Below are 22,461 nucleotides of genomic sequence, written 5' to 3' on the forward strand. Positions count from 1 at the left end.
CTGAGAGATAAGAAGGCGGCCCCCCCCTCCACCTGTAAGACGATTGTCTTTACACACAATCTCTGTGCCGTTCGACGGACAGGATGTACCCGCCGCCTGTGAACTTTGGTCTTGTACTTGCACACAGTGTAAAACAAATCCCCACCGGGCCCCGGAGATAAGAGAATCACACGAAATAATTACACATACCTAACGGTTGGTAATATACCCAATACGGCCTATGATTGTGTGTATAGATCCCCATACTACCTCCACGGACTGCCATGATATGTGTACCTGTGTGTGTTTACTTGATAATATCGATTCGACACAACACAAAAAGTCGGTGTACGTTGATCTGTCACGTTAGCGAGCATACGCGCGCACACACACACAATATTGTATTATTATTAACACGGTGATTAGATTTCCGGCGGACAGCGAATTTTCCAATTGCCAAATTCGCCTTAATTTATTTGTTTTTCTAAATTCGCGAAGCCAATAGAACCGGACGGTCGATACTGACCGTGTACCGTATCGTTTCGAGAAGTTTTATTACGGTAGAAAGCAAAAAAAAAACATATTTGACAACACACAACAACGCTGGTTCGTCCCCGACCGATTGTCCGGTAAAATGTAGGTAAGTTATAATATTGTTTCATAAAAAACACGGCTCTGCGTCGAAACTAAAAGCGCTAACACTAGATTTTGATATGTGTTATGTACCATGCAGTTTGTTCGGGTCACGATTAGCCGCTTTTTATTTATGTTTTAACCCCAAAGAAAAAAATCGCAAACAATCAAGTGTTAAGGGAAAATGTTCAGACGTTTTTTTGTTTGGAAAGCTCTTATCACATAGAAGATAGACCTGCTTTTCTGTACTATACTGATTTTTTGTTTGCTATAACGTCGTTAGGTTCATCCGTGTTAACGAGTCGACGATTTGTTACCTAAGTATTTGAGGAGATTAAATATATGGGTTAACTTTATAACCGTATCGTGTGAACGTTTTTATTTAATCCAATTTCAATTTATAAACGTATAGCTTGAAATTTAAACATCCGACACAACCACTATAGTATATATAAATCATAACTGACCAACGAAAATTAAAAAAAGATGGACTTTCCAAATCCGAACTGACGAACCGATTGTTAGATCTTATAGGATTTAAATTTTGAAAAAAACGCAATAGCTGAGTTAATAATAACTTGTCCAGCTCATATTTCTAAAACTCTTCTAAGATGTGTTTTTATGGCTTGAAATTTTTTTTTTTTGTGAAAACCTGAACTGTTGTAGTTCACCATGTTGTAAATCAACCATTTTATTTAAAACAATTCAAGCGTTTTCCTAACAGCTGAAGTAGGTAGTTTATTTATTTAGATAGTAACGATTTTCTTTATCGTTGTAGGTAGTCGATTTACATTACATTTTTGTACGGCGGTGTGACAAGGACTTTTTGGGATAATTATTCCAAGATATAGTCGGACGGGGTGGGGGTAACCTTAACGACTAGCTCGAGGTATTAAATGATATTTTGACATCAATATCTTTGTGTTTTTAATCAGACCCAAGTCGATGGCTTAGTATATTGATGATTTTAGAGTTCAATTCCTTGAGTCAGTCGACTTATGAATTTTAGGATTAGCCCGTCTACCACACACTGCCACGGTATAGGCCTATAGATATGCCTTGTTTGCCTACGGGCCACGTATATGATAAGTACCTATACTGTTAATGTACATGATATGCGATGTAAGTATTTTTAATACGGTACGTGGGACTTACCGGTGTATTTGCTTATTGATTAAAACTGTCTCGGAAATGAGCGTCGACTCGTAACAAAATACCTTCTCAGGTTCCAATCAAAGGTAAAAATAATAGACGATAACGCGTGTCTGCTACCTTTGAATACGTCACAACTTACAAGTATGCATATTAGAAATGTAATGGTTTTTTTTTTTTTTTTCCCCGTTTAGATCAGCCAGACTTCAGGCTCTTCGACGAAGTCATGCGTTCGGTACGCGCCGTCCAAAGAATAACTCGCTGATCATCGCCGTCGTCCGGTTTCGTTTGACCAGAGTTAAATAGTTATATTATTCATTTAAAAAAAAAAAACTAATAAACACATTGTCGCTGTTTGCTGTGAATTTGGAAATCGCGCTTAACAGCCGCCAACGCCGCAGGTGAACTCCAGTAAACGGAAGGCCGCGTGCGAATATGCTACGCATATCACATTTTAGCAAACGACAGTGGCTTACGTTAATCGTGTTTAGTATTGCTGACTTTTGCAACGCCATCTGTGTATCCCTACAAGCTCCGTTTTATCCTCTGGAAGTAAGTAGCAAAGAGGTGCTAAGAAATGTTGGCTCGGCACGTCTTTGGGTGGCTCAAATCAACAGTCGACGTGTTAATCTCAAGAAACTGCTACACAAATTTGTTGTTGTATTTTACAGGCAGAAAAAAAAGGAGCCACAGCCACCGAGTATGGACTCGTTTTTGGCGTCTTCGAACTGGTCGTATTTATCATCAGTCCAATTTATGGCAAACACGTAAGCACGCTAACGATACCAGAGGAAAAACGTTTTACTTAAAGCATTTTGTTACTTTTCTAGTTGAATAGAATTGGCCCGAAGTACCTGTTCAACGGTGGCATATTCACGACAGGAATATGTGCAATTTTGTTTGGGTGAGACACTTAAAATGTTACTCGATAGTGTAATTCAATTACTCTGAAACCGACGCCCAGACGTTACATTAATGATTGGAGAAGGAAATTATTATAGTCTAATAACTCGATTAAGTTACTAATGTTAGAGTTGCATGAAAGGCAAATGGGAGAAACGGCTGATGAGTTTCAGGTTGTTTTACGAGGGTAAAGGAATTACAATGAAGTAGTTAAAAACTAAGAACTATGCCAACGATAGGCAAGAATAAAGAAAACCCTTATTCCACTTTGCTATTTTTGCGCGACCGACGTTTACTGTGCGGATTTGTTTTGTGATGGCTATTTTGCTATCATTTCATCCACTGCTGTCTGATTGTTGTTTTGACTCTTGACCGCATAATGTAAATAAAAACGATAATTATGTGCAATAATACATTATAAATAATAGTACTTTATTTAGTTTAATGCATTGTTGTAGCTATTTGTTGATCTCGAAGTGTTTGTTTTGTAGATATTCAAATTAAGTTGTTATCGTGGTACTCGCTTATTTATAATATTTGAATAAAAACGATAAGACTGAATTTGACTTTTTAAGACCAAAATAAAAATAACAGTAATCGTTAGTAATATATGTTAAGTTGTAAAAAAAAAGTTATAACCACTTGAAAACATTTATGACGCCGTATTTAAGTCCAAGTAATAAATCATAGTCTAAAATTAATTTTTTTTTTATCTACAATAGCTTCTTGGACAAGGTGGACGGTCACTACCCGTTCATCATATTGTCGTTTGTTATACGCATCATCGAGGCGATGGGTAACGCCGCTTTTTTGACGGCTAGTTTCGCCATCATTGCAATGGAGTTTCCAGACAATGTTGCCACCACATTTGTAAGCGCCTGGTACTCTTGTGATTTAAAAATCAAATTTAAACGAGGTTTTTGTTTTAGGCGTCCCTGGAAACCTTCTTTGGTCTCGGACTGATCGTCGGTCCCACAGTTGGAGGCGCCCTATACGGGGTAAGCTTGGATGAACTTTAATAAGAAACATAATAGATACTGAATAAAATACGTTCCATGTTAAAACCAGTTGTGCTATCTGACATTTTAACTTGTTATTACATTATTATAGTAATTTTATGAATATTTGGCTAGATCGGAGGCTACGTGACCCCTTTCGTCGTGCTCGGCTCTACGCTATTCCTCTCTGCTATCATGACAGCATTCGCGCTTCCGGATCACCCGAACAGAAGGAACGACGTCACTAGTGACGGTAAGGCATCAATACTCTATGTTGGATTGTACAGGAAAGGGAAACGCTACTTGATCAACGCCTGTATCGTCTTGGGTTTAAAATGTACAGGTCATAACCGGTATATTTTAAACCCAAGACGATACCGCGAGTAGATTAAATGATCAAAATATAGCGTTAGGCATTTTGAAAATTAGATGGTTTTTTTTTTGAAAGAATATTACGTGTTAAAGAATATTATGTGATTTTATTGACACGAAAAATGTTTTATTTCGATTTCACAGCCAGCTTACTTCAAGTTTTGAAAATCCCCGGTGTACTTTTGGCGGCTGCAAGTATTATTGTTACGTCCATGAGCATTGGGTTCTTGTCGGCCACCCTGGAACCTCATCTCAGACAGGTAAATCTTATACATTTTGACAGGCTCGCGACAGCCTGAAGATATTATAGACTCTATACCCACTGATCAAAAAGAGAAAATGCAATGGGATTTGTTTGGATATCAGTTATTGTGTATGATTCGATAATTGTGTGGTAATTTTTGTTCAGTTTAATCTGTCGCCAATGGTCCTAGGCCTCATGTTCGTCATCAACGGGGGTACGTACGCTTTAACGGCACCCTGGTGGGGATGGCTGTGTGACAAGGTGGTGCCCGCAAAAGTGGTCACGTTGCTCGGGTGTATCATACTAATGATTGGGTTCAGTCTCATCGGTCCAGTGCCTTTTTTGAACAGACCAACGTGAGTACCCTGAAGGTTCAACCGGTCTACTGCTTTATTTGATGCACATTCGTTTTATTTATAGAGATCTTTCGGTTACCATAATAGGACTGGTACTTCATGGAATGGGAATTGGCGCCCAACTCGTGGCGTCCTTTACCGATGCTTTGCGGACGGCTGTGTAAGTTTTTTTTTTTTAGTTAATTTTTAATTTAGTTGTAAATGCCATTTTCCCTGTTTGATTTATCGTCCTTCGATATGGAAAAATAACGGATTAGTCACCAATTACCAATAAGTAAACGTTATAAGGATGTTTTTATACTTTAAGTAGTAATAATACGTTTGTTCTAAGTACACATTGAACAGAGTGGTGGGTAACTAATTAATAATTATTCACATAATTCATACTTGCGTTATATATTATATATTTAAATATAACATATTGTTTTCAGTCAGTATGGGTTCTCCAACAGTTTGGAAACTTACGGGCTAATATCTGGCCTGTGGACTTCGACGTTCGCACTTGGCGCCTTCATTGGACCGTCTATAGCCGGTGTGTTGTACGACGTAGTAGGATTTGGCGCGGCTACAGTATTCGTTATAGTTCTATCTGCTTTAGTGGTAAGTACGGTTCTGATCCCATAGGTCAGTCCAAAAATCGGCTTAATTGATTGCAGTTAATTAAAATAATAATAGAATGATAAAAAATAAATAAAAATCGACGGAGGAAGGTACTCTTTTCATGTTTTTTTTAGACAAAATTTCGATACTAAATATTCAAGTTATTTTTATTGAAAAATCGCTAATAGACTTGAGATTTAAAAGCACAGTAATACGTACAAATTCACAACCGTTTAGCCTTAAAAAAATTGGCAAATCTTCTAAAACTAAATTTGTCAAATATTGCCTATATATTACCCCTTAACAAATAGTCGTACTCGTGTTATAATAAAATAGTTATTATCATCTAAAACGTAGCACAGTTATTAAATTTGGTATAAATGTATAGCGATAAACATATACTGAATTAGAATATTTAAACATTTTCCTATTTGAAATGCAAAAGAAAGCCGATAAATACTGTGATAGAAATTGCCTACACATTACGCCTTGTGAAACAAGTTGTATAATTTCTTCAAAATAGTTCATTATTGATTTATATTTTTGGGTTTTTTGATTTATGGATATAAATTATTATTAGTTTATACTTATTGTAGTTCTAATTTATATTATAGGTTTTATACGTTTTTTTTTTAGAAATTAAGTAAGATACGGGATGTGTATTTGTTATCATTGTTTAATAGTCGTTACTCAACTCCATTTATTTGTTGGTTATAAATTATCGGTACCACAAAGTCACTATATTTAACTGGTAATCAATTTGTTTTGTCTTCAGTCCTATTTTATTAGTGATATTATATACAATCAGTAATGACAAACTTCATACGTTCGTCGAGAGTTCAGGGTTAACTGTATGCAAATACATTTTGACATTATATCGTTTTCTATAAAAAAAATTTAAGAAATATGTAAATACAAGTTAATAGTTTAAACAATACGTGTAATACGAACACAATATATACGGATACTAAGTAAGACTTGTTAAAATATATATTTTTTTGAACATGACGCCAATATAATTATGAAAAATAACAGCCTGTAAAAAAAAAACAGTTTGTATTTACATTTTGTGTAAGTTGTAAACCTAAACATTGATGATATTTACGTCATGCTACTGCTAAACAGTTATTTATTAACACAGTTATTTATTTGCTAGACATTTATTTGATTTTTCGCTTTTTACAAATTTACACTTTACAATGTCATCGATCATAGTTCGGATTTGCTTAGAACAATAATAACTTTTGTATCAATCTATGTGTTATACAAGATTTAAATTTTTTACATTTGATATTTTCCTTACTTGTTTTTTATTATTACCCCGAACGCCCCAACAATAAATTTTGAAAAATATGCAATAGGTTGCAAATAAAACCTTGAAATAAAATACCGAATACGTCAAAAGTTTAGATTTTTTTTTTAAACTAAATAAGACAAATGACAGATGGCTGCTTAATTTAACATTGACTACTACTTCCTCAAAACAAACGTCTATTGCACAAAGCATTCCACCGAATGACCCTAAACACTAGAAAAAAAAACTTTAGACTAGTTGAAGTAATATTTTTGTAGCTGTAATAATAACAAGAATATATGAATGAAACATTAATTGAGGAATGTCATTTGTTCACTTTTAATTTATTTCAAGAGTTAAACCTTAGAATTGTGTTTCTGTTACAAACTAAGAAGTGTCAAATCTCGAAATAAAGGGTTTTATTTCAGTACAAATAAATCCGTTTTCTTACCCAGATGATGACTAGAGGTAAAACAGGATACCGACCATTATGGACTTTATTGCCTTAATAAAAATGCTCTTCATGCAACAAAACACATTGTTGGATCAAATTGTGTTTTAAGCCAGAATTTTCGTAATTGCTGTAGTCTCATTTTACCTGAGTTTTCTCTAACTTTTTTTTTTTGGCAAGTCTTTGTAACTGTCTCCGAGGTCTTACTCAGTTGTATTTTTTACTGTAATGTTATTGTACTGAAATTAAACGAATAATAGGGGATGCCTATTATTAGGAATGGCGAAACTTTGTTATTAGAGTCTGTTGAAAGTACAATTTGCCTCTTAGTGATGAGGTTATGTACAATTTTTGTGATTTGATCGTTTACAGGGAGTGGCCGTGGCGCTGTTCCTGATGTTTTCTCGGCCGCCGAGATTGATCAAGGACGTTCATAATTTGGAAGAACTCATCGATCCCATCACCAAGTCTATGATGGAAAACGGTTCGGCCGCTATGCCAACGGCCAACGGCGGCAACAGGAGCGGTTACAACGGGCTGGTATCGGTAGCACTGTCGTGCCCTGTCCCCACGGAGAGGCCTCCCGGCATGGAAGGCATTATAGCGTGCAACAGCTACAAGAACCGTCTGGGCACTTGGAACCGAAAAGAGAGCGAGCTGATCATCGGCAGCAACATGAGCAGCAGTTACGCCGAAGAGACCAGAGGTCTGCTGGGCCCGTGATCGGTTTCTATACACAATTATGTTATAGCTGGCCCCCCCTTGACTTTTGAACAATATTTGTTTTTAAAAAGCGTTTATTTTATTATACTATATAATTATACATTTTATACGCGTATGCCCTCCCCGCATCCGCATCCCTCCCCACCCAAAAATGGTTATTATTATTTTGTTTTATAATTCGTGTTAAGTGCAAATCATAACTCATATTATTAACGGGCGTATACGGTAAAATTAAGCTCATTTTATTTGTATAAAAAAAAAATTATTGTTATATTTGAAACCAATTTTTTTTTATAATAACGCGCGTGGCGTTTTGTATCGGGGCATAATATTTTTAGCCTTGACGAAATATCTTATTTATACACTATTATTATTTTTTTTTTTTATGTACGTTTTTACTTCCAGCCGAATACTTGTTCGGTAAACTATTTTCTGAATCTCTAATAAAAAAATATTTTTAATTTTCATCGATTTTTAAAAAAATAAAACAAAATGTTCTTTACTGTTGATCGTATAAATATATATATAATGTACAAATTTACCACTTATTCTATAGAAATTTAAAACTTTTTTTACATTAATTTTATGCGTTTGCGGTTTGCTTATTAGATGTTTGATTTCCTGTTAATAAACTGTTAAACCTTATTTCTGCACATTTTATAAATTATACTTATATATGTATGTATACATAACATACTAGCTAGTGCACCCGACTTCGCCCGTTTAGGCATAATTCCTTATTCAACTTTAATAAAAAAAGGTAAGTAAATATTATGACTTGCAGGACAACTATTCTACAGCTCAGTAGCGCGTGGCCGTGAAATGGGTTGCCCTGGAAGAGTGATCGATGTATGATAATGATCACAGTCCAAGTTTGAGTAGCTACCGAATTTGAGTTCAACAACATTGAACATATGGTACCGTTTTTACTATTTTAGGGGTGAATTCAATGTTATACCTACCTCTATCACACTTGAAGGGCTGCGGGGAAAAAACATCAATGTCAGTTTTATTAAATTGTTGGTAATTCCGTTTTTAAAGTTTAACAACTTACAAAAAGACATTGCAGCAAGGGTTTGAGCGAGAGAAAAACATATGTTGTCGGTAAACTACATATATTTGAGTGAAAGACAAAAAATACATTTTACTCATACAAAAAGTGAAAAATAAAATAAAATCTCTGAAAAGTCATTGACCTTGATTAGTATTTTCCATCACAGTTTCTCCAAAGCGTCAATCGGAGGGCCATCGAGGTACTCCACCTCTTCTTCAGTGCTGTTTGTGTCATCACACGCAAGTGTATCGTAGAATGCTTGAGCTTCAGGATTTGTCAAAAACTGCTTCAGGCGTAGTTAATAGGTCATCAAGCTTTGCTTTTTTTAGTGAATGGGGGCCTTAGTAAGAAAAGCGGAGAGTCGTATCTTTATTGTTTTCTTATTTTTTACCTGCTTTGAGGTAAGTGTGATAACAGACGACCGCGTGGATCTTGATGAGTCTTTCCCGTCACACGTTTTCTTCTCCTTTTATTTTTGGGCAGGCAATGATCTTTCTATTCAAAACCGATTCGTAGTTCGATTCCTTTGGAAACAAGCTAAAAGATGGCACTAATGTCTCATTTTCAAAAAAAATGTACATTGATGTTTTTTCCCCGCAGCCCTTCACTTGGTTTCACCCGGTTTTAACTTAAACTAATAAAGGATAGTTAATAACAGGACCGAGCTGTATTACTATGCTGCTTTACCCAGAGGTAAGTATTGTTAACATGTTTAACGTTGTGTTACTGTAATTCCTTACCAAATTTCGTTCTAAAAATATCACTAATAACTTTCCTAACTATTTAATTTGATTAAAAAAAAATTGAAACTTGAGCTTCACAATAATATTAGTATTTATTAATCTGTCGTACAGTTCTTTATTTCACAATAGATAGCTTTTTGGTCGGGTTTAGGATGAAAAACGAAGTTTACAAGGTTTTACACTACAGGCTTTCCTGGAACGAGGAAGTTGCTCTGCTTAACTTTGTCGTGTTCGCCAATTTGCTAGGTACTATGTTGAGAAGAGCTTTTTACTCTTCTCTACTGTCTCAACTGTTGGGCCTTAGAAGACCTGGAATTTAATTTAAATTTTATATATAAAGTTCTATTAGGTTTCATTTGATCTGTATTCTAGTTACTAATAGTTGAATTATCTGTTATGCAAATTGGACCTTTTTCTGTTGGACTTGGTCAGGGCAGAAGGGTGATTTGCGGATAATAACAAATTTTGTGCTGTGTCACTGGAAATGATATTATACATAAATGAACATAGGCTGTAGCTCTGAAGATGTACTCAGTACTCTGCAGCTAATCCAATACTATACGTTAGCGAAAAACTGAACACGTGGATAGAACTGTAAGTCGTACACAAATCTCAAAACAATATATTGAGTACCTATACATTTGTATAATTTATATACTCAATATCCACGTGTTGACTAGGTTGGTAGCAGAGTCCATCCTCAGAGCTACAGCCTATATTCGTTGTTTAACTATTGCAGGTTTTTACACAGCAGACAATGAAACTTAGCTTTGAAGATAACATCACCTATGTTTGATCAGTCTGAGCCGTCAGCGAAAACAAGTTTGTATGTTAAATCGTACGAATATTTTTCTACGGTAATTTATGAAAACCTTAATCACATAACAGTTGAGCTTTTGAGAGAAAAGTAATGGTTGATTTTTAACTATACATTATTTGTGTTTGTGGCGCGTGCGTTTGAATATAACGCATTGATAATTACATTGTGCTATAAATACCTAACACAAACCACTTAAACTTTATTAGGCGAATGCGTTGTTGTACTTAAATAACAATATCTACTGTACTTAAGTACTTGGAAACAGCCGAACACAAGCACTTCCGTAAAGGCTAAATAAAAGGTTATCGTCGTCAAAAGTACTTTGTTTCCCAGCGCTGAATAATATTTAGTTAGATATTTACATGCGCAAAATGAAAATGCTGTGTCGGTACAGAAAAGGATAAAATACAATATAACGGATATAACTATAATGTATAATATGAATATTATGTTGTGTCCTGTGGTTTGCTGTAACCATTTGTTAAAGTTTTTTTTTTTGAAAAAATTACAATGTAACCAAACATTGGCGTTTTATCAGTTTGGCGTTAAGCGTAACTCAATAGAAATCTAGTAAACTTATTTATCCAAACTTGTTTTGCAATTATTTTATCAACAGTAACCGTTTTAACAAGTTATTGTTTACGGACGCTTATCGTCAAATCAATACAGGCTGAAAACACCTAACTAAAGATAGGTAGCCATTACAATACTAATAAGTAATACTAAGAATGACAGAATGAAATAGGTGGTTGTGTACACGGGTGATATTATTTATTGTAAATGATAGGAAAAATGTAAATACAACTATCAATTTAGAATATTTCATCATTCTATGGTAATAATATTTGTTTTATTAGTGAAGCCTAAATTTGTGTGTGTGACAATTTTTAATAAAATTAAAAGTTATTGACTATAAATATAAAATGTACAGTTAATTTTCAATTACTTATATTGTACAATATTATACAACACGGTGACTTCACCGTCGAATTTGAAATGACAAATGTCTTTAGGTATGACAGACAACATAATATTGTTGAGTTTAATAAATGGTTTTGTCATCGACACGACAAAACGTTCGAATACAATTACTATTATTGATACATATTGCACGCGGAATCAAACGTTAAAAAGTCTTGTGCAATCATAGTAATTAATAATACAATATAAACGGTTACAATAATTGACATTTGCTTTTTCATCCGTAATCCTTATAAATATTATTATTATCTAACAACATCTGTTATTAACATTAACCAAGGTCACGGAAACCGGCATGAAAACTTGCACAACTTACACGTACACGTGTGGATGATATAATTGCAGATAGAGATGAATATAATAAGCCATTCAAGCCGAATTTACAGCTTGAATATAATGTTCAAAAAGAAGATTGATCGATTAAAGTGATGCGTATAGTCACGTGTACGGTGTACCTAATTACTCATTTAGCAAATGATCAAGGCACGTGTATAATATGGTTATCGCCGGTTTTAGTTTTTTAAAAAGACGGATTATGAAATAGTACTTAGTCTCGCCATTTTAATGACAGGAAATAGCCTTGTCAATGTATCCTGTAGTGGATCCTTCTTTTAACTGTGGAAGACGTGAAATATTTCTAGAAACAAATCGCACGACTTATAGTTGAGGTTACGTTTGGGAATTTTGCTTGCTTGTAAAAATTATGTATTTTTTAAATTTATACCTATTACATTAATTATACTAATATAAACTACTAAGTTTATACAGTTAATATTTTCAGTCGTTTTAGTGAAAAATTGCCTATACAATGCGCCTTAATAAATGGTAGTGAAGGGGCCCATTAACATTTAACGTTGGTACGTTCAATTCTCGAATAAGATACTATGATATGTAACCCCAGTTAGTAATATCCTATTAGTGAGTTAGAAAAAGTACAAAGCAAATGAAAATACATCAAGTATCGAGACTGATAAAATTCATAAACGAAATTGGATTAAAACATTTTTTTTTTATAAATCACGCAATAGTTAATTATTATTATAGTCGTAATATTCGCGAAGCTATTGTCGACTAATAACCTTGTCCTTGATAAATAATAATTATTAACGATATAGAAAATGTTACACAGTGACACAATAGATAATATTATAATAAAGTCACACTTAAAGATATAATAAGATTTAATTGGACACGTAACGTCTTACAGTGGTGGCCGGAGCTACTACTAGACGCCTACTCTTGCGGCTGTTTATCAAGGGAGAACATATAGACAATATTGGACCAAAACAGATAATCGATTTTGATCATATCAACTTGTTTTCTGATTATTGTAATATTATATTATCTTTAAGTTATGTTTTTTTAACGTAGACATTTTTTTTAAATTGCAAGCTACTACTTTAAAAAAAAATTTAATAATACGGTGAACAATTTAGCCAAATTGGAAAACGTTCCTTTCCCATGTAATCCTGAAAAATAAAATCTACCAGCTGTCCGTTTCATGGGACATTTAAGGATATAACATACACACCAACCAAATAACGTTTTGGCACTTTTCAATACACATGTAGTTTGTCAGGTGTCAGATGTCGAGTAATTGCCATATGACTAATATCGAGATGTTTTGCCATTACTGTTGTGTTATTTTCTTTCATCTGGTCAATGTTTTTACAACTGGAGAGCAGACGACTTAACCCGGATGGACTTATGTGAAACGCGATGTTCGCACTTTTAGAGAGCGTTTTGATTTTTGGATTGACCTTCTGCGTTCTTTCAAAGTACACGTTATAGTTATACGAAGTTGACCTCTAAACGAAATGCAGTGGCCGTATTCGTTTGAAATCTGTATAATACAAATTTGTTACAATCAGTTAAACGTACGACCATGTAATAAGTATTATGAAAAATAATTGCACCTAACTTAACCTAACCGTTAAGAATCGTTACACAACTGCCATTTCCTTTTTGTTTACAAAGTATCGTGGACTCACAAAAGGGTTATTTTTTAACCTGACTTTAGCACACTACATTTTGGCATTAGAGTGTCTAAATAATTGTCAAACGCACATTTTAGACATGTATTTTAAGGACAATTAGTTATACTGTACACGAAAAAAAAGTTTTAAATTTTAAATTTCAAATTCCTTTTTAATTTTTTCGGGTTATCTTAGAGTCGTGTTAGTTATCGCTTGTATATATGAAGAGTGAAAGTGTCAAACGTTCCAAGTGCCAATGTATACAAATTTTACTTTTTAATTTGATTTGTATTTTATTCATTACCGGAAACAATTTTGTAAATTTTTCAAGTAAAGAATAGTTATTTATAAAAAAAAAAACAATCATACTTAAAACTCAAAAATATGTTAAAGTGTTTCCGGTAATGAATAAAATACAAATCAAATTATAAAGTTCAATTTTTATACTTTGGCACTTGGAACGTTTGACACTTTCACTCTTCATATATATATATAAAATAAAAAAAATAATCAAGTTGATCTCCACATAAACTAATAGTATTGTCATTTTTATTTGACTTTCATTAACATTTATTTTCTTAGAACAAATGTGTTTACGATGTTCGAAAGATTTTATAAACATTATTATTTGTTTTCCTAAAACGCTGTACGTATCAATTAAAATGCTGAGGTATGGTATTTTTATAATTCAAACAAAAGATAATACAAATTTATAAACATTCAAAAAGTGTTTAGACCATCTTCTGTTAACATTAAAATTATTTTCAGTAACTTAATCATTTTAATTAAGTAATAAAAAAAATGGCATTCATACGTAGCTGTATTGAATATAAATCTTGTATACTTACATTGCAATTGTATGGTAATTAGTTGCCAACTTTTTAAATTATTTTTTTATAAATCACAAAACCTTTTTAGGCGCAATGAAAAAAAAACTAGCGATAGTGTTAATTTGAATAAGAAGCAATTATTTTCTTGTTGTACTTTGTACATATCTAGTGACTTTTCTTATTATTTTAATGATCGTTTTCATTAATAATTTGCATTTTAAAACTATAATTATTAATATTGTATAATAAAATACTTTAATTAATGCACTTCTATAATGCATATAAATTATAATATAATATGTAAAACATTTATACCTATTATATTCTTGTAAATAAAAATCATTATAATTTTTAAATCTTATTCGAAGTCGAGAGGTAACTCGCTAAATAATTATAACTCATAAGTCTTAGTGCGTACCTAATCCACTATAACTTTTGAACTTTATTAGTATTTGTTTACTATATTAGATATCACACTATTAGTTGATATTTGGAATAAAAATGGGTTAAAGCACGCACCCGCTGCTCTGTAAATTACAAATTTGAATTTTAATAAAAAAATAAGTAGTTGGGTTGTACTAAATTTGGTTTTCGAATAGGTTGTTATCGTTTTGATGTCGTATTGGCACAACCGCGTACCTAACCAATTTTGTTTCCAATTGACGAAGAAGAAATGCAAACATAGAATAAGAAAGGTCTTAACTATGTCTACTACGTCTTAACAAAGTGTTTGTAGGTACTAGAGATATGTCTAATTATTGTTCCACGTTCAATCGGACTAGATTCAACAATTTACCACAAGCATATCTGTTACGCATGAAGACTCAATTTGATTAGGAGACACGGTGGTCGCTTATCTATAGAAACAAGTATAATAGCCTTGTAAACGATTTAGTCTTGGATTAATGTGATGAGTTTAAATAGTAAAACATTTAAAATGATAAATTGCCATTATTTATTATTTAAAAAAAAGTGTAAAACAGCAAACATTTCTTAATTTATAATTTTATATCAGTATTTTTAAAGATTAATTGGGCCTCACTGGGGGAACTGGTGTGGAGAATCAAACATGTATTGATGTATTGCTTAATAAATACACGTATAGCTTTAAATGTTTTAGTGACCAAATTGCTTTATTGTCAGACTAACATATTTCGATTATAGAAATGTAGGTAAATAAACGCAGAAAAAAGCGAATAAGTGCATACAAGTTGTACTTAAGACTTAAAGAAATAAAAAAAATATTTGAAAACTTATTCCCGACGTCTAGACCGTTATTTCAAAGACTGGCTACTGAGTAGTGTACTTATCAATAAATCTATTCCATTTTATTAATAAAATGCTGTGAAACCGTCACACATCTAATTTGACTTACTCCGCCGTCCGCAATGACGTCAAATCCTGTAATTAACAAATAATAGATAATTATTTTAAGATTTCCAAAATAATTATAATTCAACTTATACCTACGTATTTGAAAATAGGTCATCGACATCTATAAATAATTATAATTTAATTTTTTTGTGTATACAATACAATTTTACAGACGTCATAGCAGTTATAAATTTAACCGGTGTCCGTCGAAATCAATGGCGTAGGCAATAGGTTTTTTTTAATTAATTATTTTTTTTTTAATTTTTATTCGAGTTGTTCTGTTGTTTAAACTTATAAAACGATTGCGAGATCAAAACACAGAAGTGTTACCGTGTTAAGTAAATCTAGGTTGAAAAATTAACCTTGTAATTTGTATAGAAACCGTTTGTAATGTATTAGCCCAATGCGAATTAATACCTAATTTACTTAATTCGATTCATTTTATTGAAATACATATAAATTCGGAATTAAAAATGTAATATAAATATGAAAATACTCATCAACTTAATTCGCATTTACCGTGTTTCCAATCAGTCAAAGCGAATTAATAATTCAACTAGAATTAAGTAAACGCGCATTAGCTGATATTTTATGCGATTTTCAATTCAAAGTTATTTCAATTTGAGAAAAATTAATAATTAAATCGCATTAGCCAATGCATTTGAAATTGATTTGTACGCACGTTAATCCAGGATTTACTTAACTCACATTAACAGTCACAGTTTACATTTGCACGGTAAATACACTGTTTACAGTTTACATTCGTGGCTTACACTGGTTTCACTTTTGCTGCATTAGTCAACTTCTGTAGTTAACTGCACCTTAATTCTTAACCGATTGAGAAAGTGTTTCTACTTTACTTATTTTTAACACTACAAGTTAACTAGCTCGTTTTAAGCACGCAAGGAAACGTAGTATTGTAGCTAAAAAGTAAGCTAGCCGATTCACGATAGCTTCAGTTATTAGACAAATACAATAATAAAGACCACAATGGCGGCGCAATGGGTTCAGTTTCAATTTAAAAGAAACATTTTAACTGTGAGCAGAGTAAAACAGAAAAGTCACTTCGAATAAATACAAAAACGTGGTGCTCATTTTCTTATTTACAATGCTCATGACAATTTACATTTGTATACAAGTAAAAATACTATATAATGTATTTATGTATGTGTATAGATAAAACAATATATTGATTGCTAAATAAGAACAAGTCTGACGCATATTCTTGTGATAAGTGTTTTCCCCGTGTTAAATCTTTTCATTGTCTAGGATCTGTAATTAATAAACTAAGCAGGTAGCAAAATGCGTTATAACCGTCATCATTATAATTGATTAATAAAAAAAAAAAATATATTAAACGAAATAAAACCGATATCTTCACACTTCGCACCGAAGTTAAAAAGCAAACATTGTTGCAGTCAGAGTCCTATTTTTAGTTAACGATAGATAGTATAATTTTAACAGTACACATTATACATTTTCACAAGGTTTACGGAATTCATACACTTCATAAAATCGTTCTAAACTTAATACTGATTAAGAATTAATAAAATTCAACAAGTAGCGTAATGACAAAAAATATATTAAAACGATTTGGACATGTAATAAAGCGAATAGATGAAGAAACTTTAGTAATAGAGGTATTATGGCGAACGTGGACACTGGACAAATAGAGGACTAGAATAAATATACTGGAAACATACAATGATCCTTTAAATTAACATCAAGTAAAACCTGCAACCCTGGCCCCTTTAAAACTATCTCTTTTTTTTGGTGTGACTTTAGAATATTTGATAATTTAGTTTATATCAATCTCGGCCGCAGTCGTTATGCGCGTGTATTAAACGCAAAACGCCGGTAATAATAACCTGGTTCAAGGTTGGCTCGCTTGAACTTGAAACCACTGATCCCGATTCGAATAGCCACTTCCCGGCTATTAGTCGGTCACCTCTTAATATTGTTTTGGCACGACACAATACATTAGGTAGATATTTAATATTTTAATACAGCAAATTTCGCAATAAAAAATAACTACTATTAATGTCCTCGGAATACACGGCTGCGAATGAATTATATCAGTTTCCTACAAAATATAGTTAACATTTTTAATTCAGTTTGACCCGACATGTTGTGTTCGCGTGAAAAAAAAAACGTCCGCAGTTCGTTTACTTGATTTTTGAAAATAATTTTTGCTTTCCCTTTCGGGTTTCAGAATCACATCGAATACGAATTGCCGCGTGTGTTTTTTATTTTGCTAATATTTAATTTTTTATCGATCAAACGGCACACTCGGCGAAGCCCGTTGCGTTGTACCGGCGGCCTTTGCACGTCTTATTGTGCAAATAATAACTATTATAAATAACGGCATTTGCTAATTCAGTTCTGTTTACATGTCGAATCGGTATGTCTGCGACGAGGTGTACTTGCACGATGGTCATTCGGAAAGTCGGGCTTATCGCTCAAGACTTGCGTTAGATCTTTTGAAAAGGTAAGCGAAAAAAAAACAGTTATTATTGTATACGTGCCCACTCTCATACCTCGTCCAGCCGTGAATGATGCAATTACATTCTAACACGAATAATATTAGATTGTATTTCGATAGATGCTACATCAAACGACTAAAATTAAAACCACGATAAGAAAAACATGTGCGATGTTGTGTATTTTCGTTCTCAAACGATAAAAAAAAATGTGTAGAAAAGCATTTGAGTAGATAATAGATTATAAAGAAATATCCAAGGCCGAATTCACCGAATGTAGACACTGGACGCACAGCACTTAGGGGCCTAGGGCCGGCATAACCGGGCCTGATCAGAGTTGTTCAAATTCTTGTTCGAATAAAACGTTAATAGATTTATTTTTGCACAATTTATTCGAATTACTTTTACTTGAATAATGTGTTACCTGATGATACATTTTGTTAGTCCTAATCATTTTGTATTTGTTACAATTTATTCCTTATATTTATGTCATTCAGATGGAATGCCCTATGTTAGTGTTATATGATTCAAGCGAGACATTTTTTTTTTCTATAAAAGGTATTATTTTTGACGCGTAAGAATGTATGCTTAAAATATATTTAAGTTACAGTCCACTTAAAGTCTAACGGCTAAAATGATAGAACATAGCACATGCTTTAGCCTGCTGGCGCCTGAATAGTGATTATTTCTGATCTATAATATCCTTGCGATTTAAGACGATAGTATAGTCTTAATACACATGTGTATACCGACTGCCCCAACGAAAAGGGTCGTATCTCGTTTCTTGCAACTTTTCAGGAATCAGGATGAACCAAACAAACATTCAAATTCAAATTCTTATTCTGTTTTTAACATATCAGTTTGAAAATTTGGATACATGCTATAACATGTATCCAAATTTTTGTTACCGTCAGCTTCAGCTAATATTGCTGCTAACTTTATACAGCGCTCTCACAATTAGACGTGGGTCTGATTAAGGAGTGACATCCTAGAGTATACTTAAGCGAGTTAGTTACTATCAGAGTAGTAACTATTAATAGTTTGATTTTATTTAAGTTTTAGCCGATAAAAGCAATTTCAAATTAACTGTGGGTTTCTATTTATTATTTTGGAATGTATTTTAAAGTTATAATTTATTTTTTTCGTAACTCATTTTATACGCATGACTAGAAAATGTGGTGTGCATACTAAAACTTACATTTATTGAACACATTATGCGTACAATAATAAAGATGATAGTAGAAACTTGCCTATGATTATACATTAAGCTAGTAGGATATAATATTACTTTTTTTAATATAGACAACAATTTTCCATCAGAATTCTACATTATATATTCAATTATGTTGTAATTGTGTCATAGTCCATATTTGAGTACAATCCAAACATTATTTCATATACGTACATTCAATAATACAAATTGCGAATTAGTTATTACACTTAGTGATAAGCATTAGGATTACTCGATTTATCTTAATTGGATTTCTTAACACAATGAGCACATAATAAATAGTACTAAGTATTATAGATCCGCAATTTATCCACTTAAGAAAGAATGACCCACAAAAAAGGTTTGATTTATAGTTATTTAAGCTTATAAATTCTGTCCTCAAATCAACTATAGTATACTTCATCATTTGATAAGGCATATTATTATGGTTGTAGTTTTGTTCAGTTACCAATTATTAAATTAGATGGGTGTCTCCAGCTTATTAACAACTTACATTTGCAAAACAAAACAAAATTACATATTGAAATAACTGTCAGTAAAAAAATGACACCGTACCAAAAACATGTATGATGATTTTCTTCTGTTGTTTATTTGTTAGACATACTAAAAGCATTTCACTATCTTTATGGACTATGGTCCATGCATAAACAACTGTCTTACAAAACTTTATTAGTTTAATGCGCTTATGCTTGCACCATTATTATGTATATATTTTAATTTATTATTTTAATAAAAAAACAAGCGGGCTCCCTAATATTCATAGATCGCCAAAAAATAATAAAAATATTACAGATATTCATAAATAGTTATGTAAAAAAAGTATATATATATATATTTATATAAATCAAAATAAAGCTATAAAACCTATGGTTTGAGTATTGTTAGGCTGTCCTTAAACTGTAAGTATAGCCTGTGCAAACAGCCATTAGTACCTAATTAAAGCTATTTGAGAGCTCGAATTGTCAATTGGAGAGTTCTTTTTATATATTTTTAAGACCAGTTTTTTTAAACGATAGATCGTGTATATAAGTTCGACGTCGTTGTATAAGATTAAAAAATTCAACGTGCTCAATCTTGTCATTCAAAAAAAAGGTTTAAAAGGTAGGCGTTCATAATAACGACCATGTTAAATTTGTATTTAAAAACTGTAGTGATTTACATTTTATTTTTATTTTTGAAATGTTTCAGTACACCAACTAAAATATCAGCGTACACAATATGTGAAATTTTGTGGATATTATATAACCTATAAAGCATAGGCTACAGATGTTAAGTACCTAGTAATAAAATAATTATACTAATCTATAAACTCGTTTATTCAGTTTACTGTTTACTTAATTAGGTTTTTAACCGTTCTTCACTAAAATCGATTTGAAAGTTATGTGTTAATAGCACAGAGAACTTATAATATTAGGTATACTCTTGTTAAAACGCAACATAATTTTCAATTAAAAATACAGTTGCCAAAATTGTAACTTGATAACCATGTTTTGTATATTTAAATAACATTCTCATATTTTATGAACAGACCACTTAGAAATGTTTACGCTCATATAGTACTATAACAGTAAAATAATTTTAAGGTAAGGTACAAAACGTACGTGGACTGTGGCCTAAAACACATAAACATTGAATAATAACAACTAATTGTTGGCTGATGTAAGGTAAATGTGTTTTACGAGTACGTCCGTTGCTCGGTGGGAACCCGAATACACATAGGCTAGTTTAAAGTCCTATTCAAGTAATTTTGCTCAAAAATTGAGTAAGAAATCTATAAATAGATTATAGAGAACGCATATTGAACTTCCGGATGTCAACAAAGTTGTTTTATATTATAAAAATATACAACAACCATATTGTCTAACCAAGAGATAAACTATGAAATATGAATTATTATTTTCACGAGTTAACGAACCCTAAAACATACATTTAGATTCATTCATAAACTACACCAAAGTTAATTATTATTTATTACTTATTGTTGTATGCCCAGTAACTTACTTATAATATCTATAATTGTACCTATTATTTGTGATGTTAAACTATTATTATCATTTTATTACGTCATTGTTAATTTATGGTTCTACAATCGTGTATTTTTAGTAATTATAATAAAAAACATTGATATCAGATGTTGACAGCGTTAAAAAAATAATCAGATCCATTAGCATGTTTTTATATACTAATGAATAATTAATCCGTAAGCAACATTAAATAGGTACTTAAAAATGTGTGTTCAGAGACTTCACAACATTGTCTATAAGTATGCCAACATTTTATATTAGCTGTGGAATAATTATTTTTTAAAAATGTTTTCTAAAAAATTGATAATTATAGTATTATGTGGATAATTTTTGGAAATTTAAATAAATTTAGAATATAAGTAGGAAATAACTTTTAGATATTTTGTGACAATTTGCCAATTTCAAAAGAAGGCGGATCGCATTATTCTATTCAGTTTCAATTATTTAATACAATTTAATAACAGTTGCACTGTGCTCACATTACAGTGTGTATAGATATAACCGTCAAAAAATTATAACAAATAATGCAAATATTGGCTTGGAAATATTTTTAATCCCGCTAAGAACGTTTCAAATATATTTAATTATAATCTATTGGGTTAATAAAACACCGAATAAAAATAATTATTTAAAATTGGTATTTTATGTATTAGAACAAATACAAAATGTTTATTGTAGTTTTCACATACATTTTTATTGTTAATAATATGTATTTTGCTATAAACGGGAAAACAGTTTGTTTTTGTAGCTAAACATTGTTTTTTTTTTACGAACGATCATAAAATTACATAATGTCTTATCTAAATAGATAGCCAAGTTAATTAAACACTAAAGGCGTTTTAATGGCATTTTAAGTGTTTACGATTTCATTTTTAATGTTATTTTTTTAATTTAGATTTTTTTTAGCTAATTATTTTAACGAAGAAAATATATGTGCGCTGAGTTGAAGTGTCGTTTTTATACATTCGTGTACATTTGTAAGCAAATGTTTTATTTAACTTTGTCTGCGACAAAACCACGCCGGCTATTATTTATTTCACTGAAGGCAAACGGCTATATAATAAGAAATAACCGTAAGTAAGTAAAACTCGATACAAAGACACAATCCGTCTAAGGCACATGGCAGTAAAAAGTTTAGCTCGAACGACTTCTGTTTGCCCCTCCTTTTCTACTCCTGGTCAATAGCGAGCGAAGGCAGAGGTTTGCCACTGTACATGGAGATTTCGTAAACATAATTAATTTC

General features: G+C 32.1%; 1 protein-coding gene across 2 annotated transcripts; it reads left to right on the forward strand.

Moving 5' to 3' along the window:
• Positions 1–239: 239 nt before the first annotated feature.
• LOC126832848 (MFS-type transporter SLC18B1-like) lies at positions 240–8,260 on the forward strand. 2 transcript variants are annotated; one of them, XM_050563862.1, is made up of 12 exons: positions 240–619; positions 1,959–2,316; positions 2,436–2,531; positions 2,595–2,668; positions 3,390–3,537; positions 3,597–3,665; positions 3,801–3,918; positions 4,182–4,297; positions 4,447–4,637; positions 4,702–4,797; positions 5,069–5,237; positions 7,355–8,260. In XM_050563862.1, the coding sequence occupies exons 2-12, from the start codon at positions 2,200–2,202 to the stop codon at positions 7,703–7,705; spliced, it is 1,545 nt and encodes a 514-aa protein (XP_050419819.1). In that variant the 5' UTR covers positions 240–619; positions 1,959–2,199; the 3' UTR covers positions 7,706–8,260. The 2 variants fall into 2 exon arrangements, with proteins under 2 accessions (XP_050419819.1, XP_050419820.1); XM_050563863.1 differs by having other exon boundaries at positions 240–615.
• Positions 8,261–22,461: the final 14,201 nt, after the last annotated feature.

This window comes from Adelges cooleyi, unplaced genomic scaffold (assembly GCF_023614345.1).
Source record: "Adelges cooleyi isolate 19-005CV unplaced genomic scaffold, UGA_ACOO_1.1 ACOO_flye_CR_arks_rails_tigmint_CR_PRNA_167, whole genome shotgun sequence".
NCBI classification, from domain to species: domain Eukaryota; kingdom Metazoa; phylum Arthropoda; class Insecta; order Hemiptera; family Adelgidae; genus Adelges; species Adelges cooleyi.

Excerpts from the sequence above, each read along its gene's own strand:
- LOC126832848 (XM_050563862.1), top strand. The coding sequence starts at position 2,200 with ATGCTACGCATATCACATTTTAGCAAACGACAGTGGCTTACGTTAATC. Across the intron at positions 2,317-2,435 it reads CTCCGTTTTATCCTCTGGAA|GCAGAAAAAAAAGGAGCCAC; the intron begins GTAAGTAGCAAA and ends TGTATTTTACAG. Across the intron at positions 2,669-3,389 it reads ATATGTGCAATTTTGTTTGG|CTTCTTGGACAAGGTGGACG; the intron begins GTGAGACACTTA and ends TATCTACAATAG.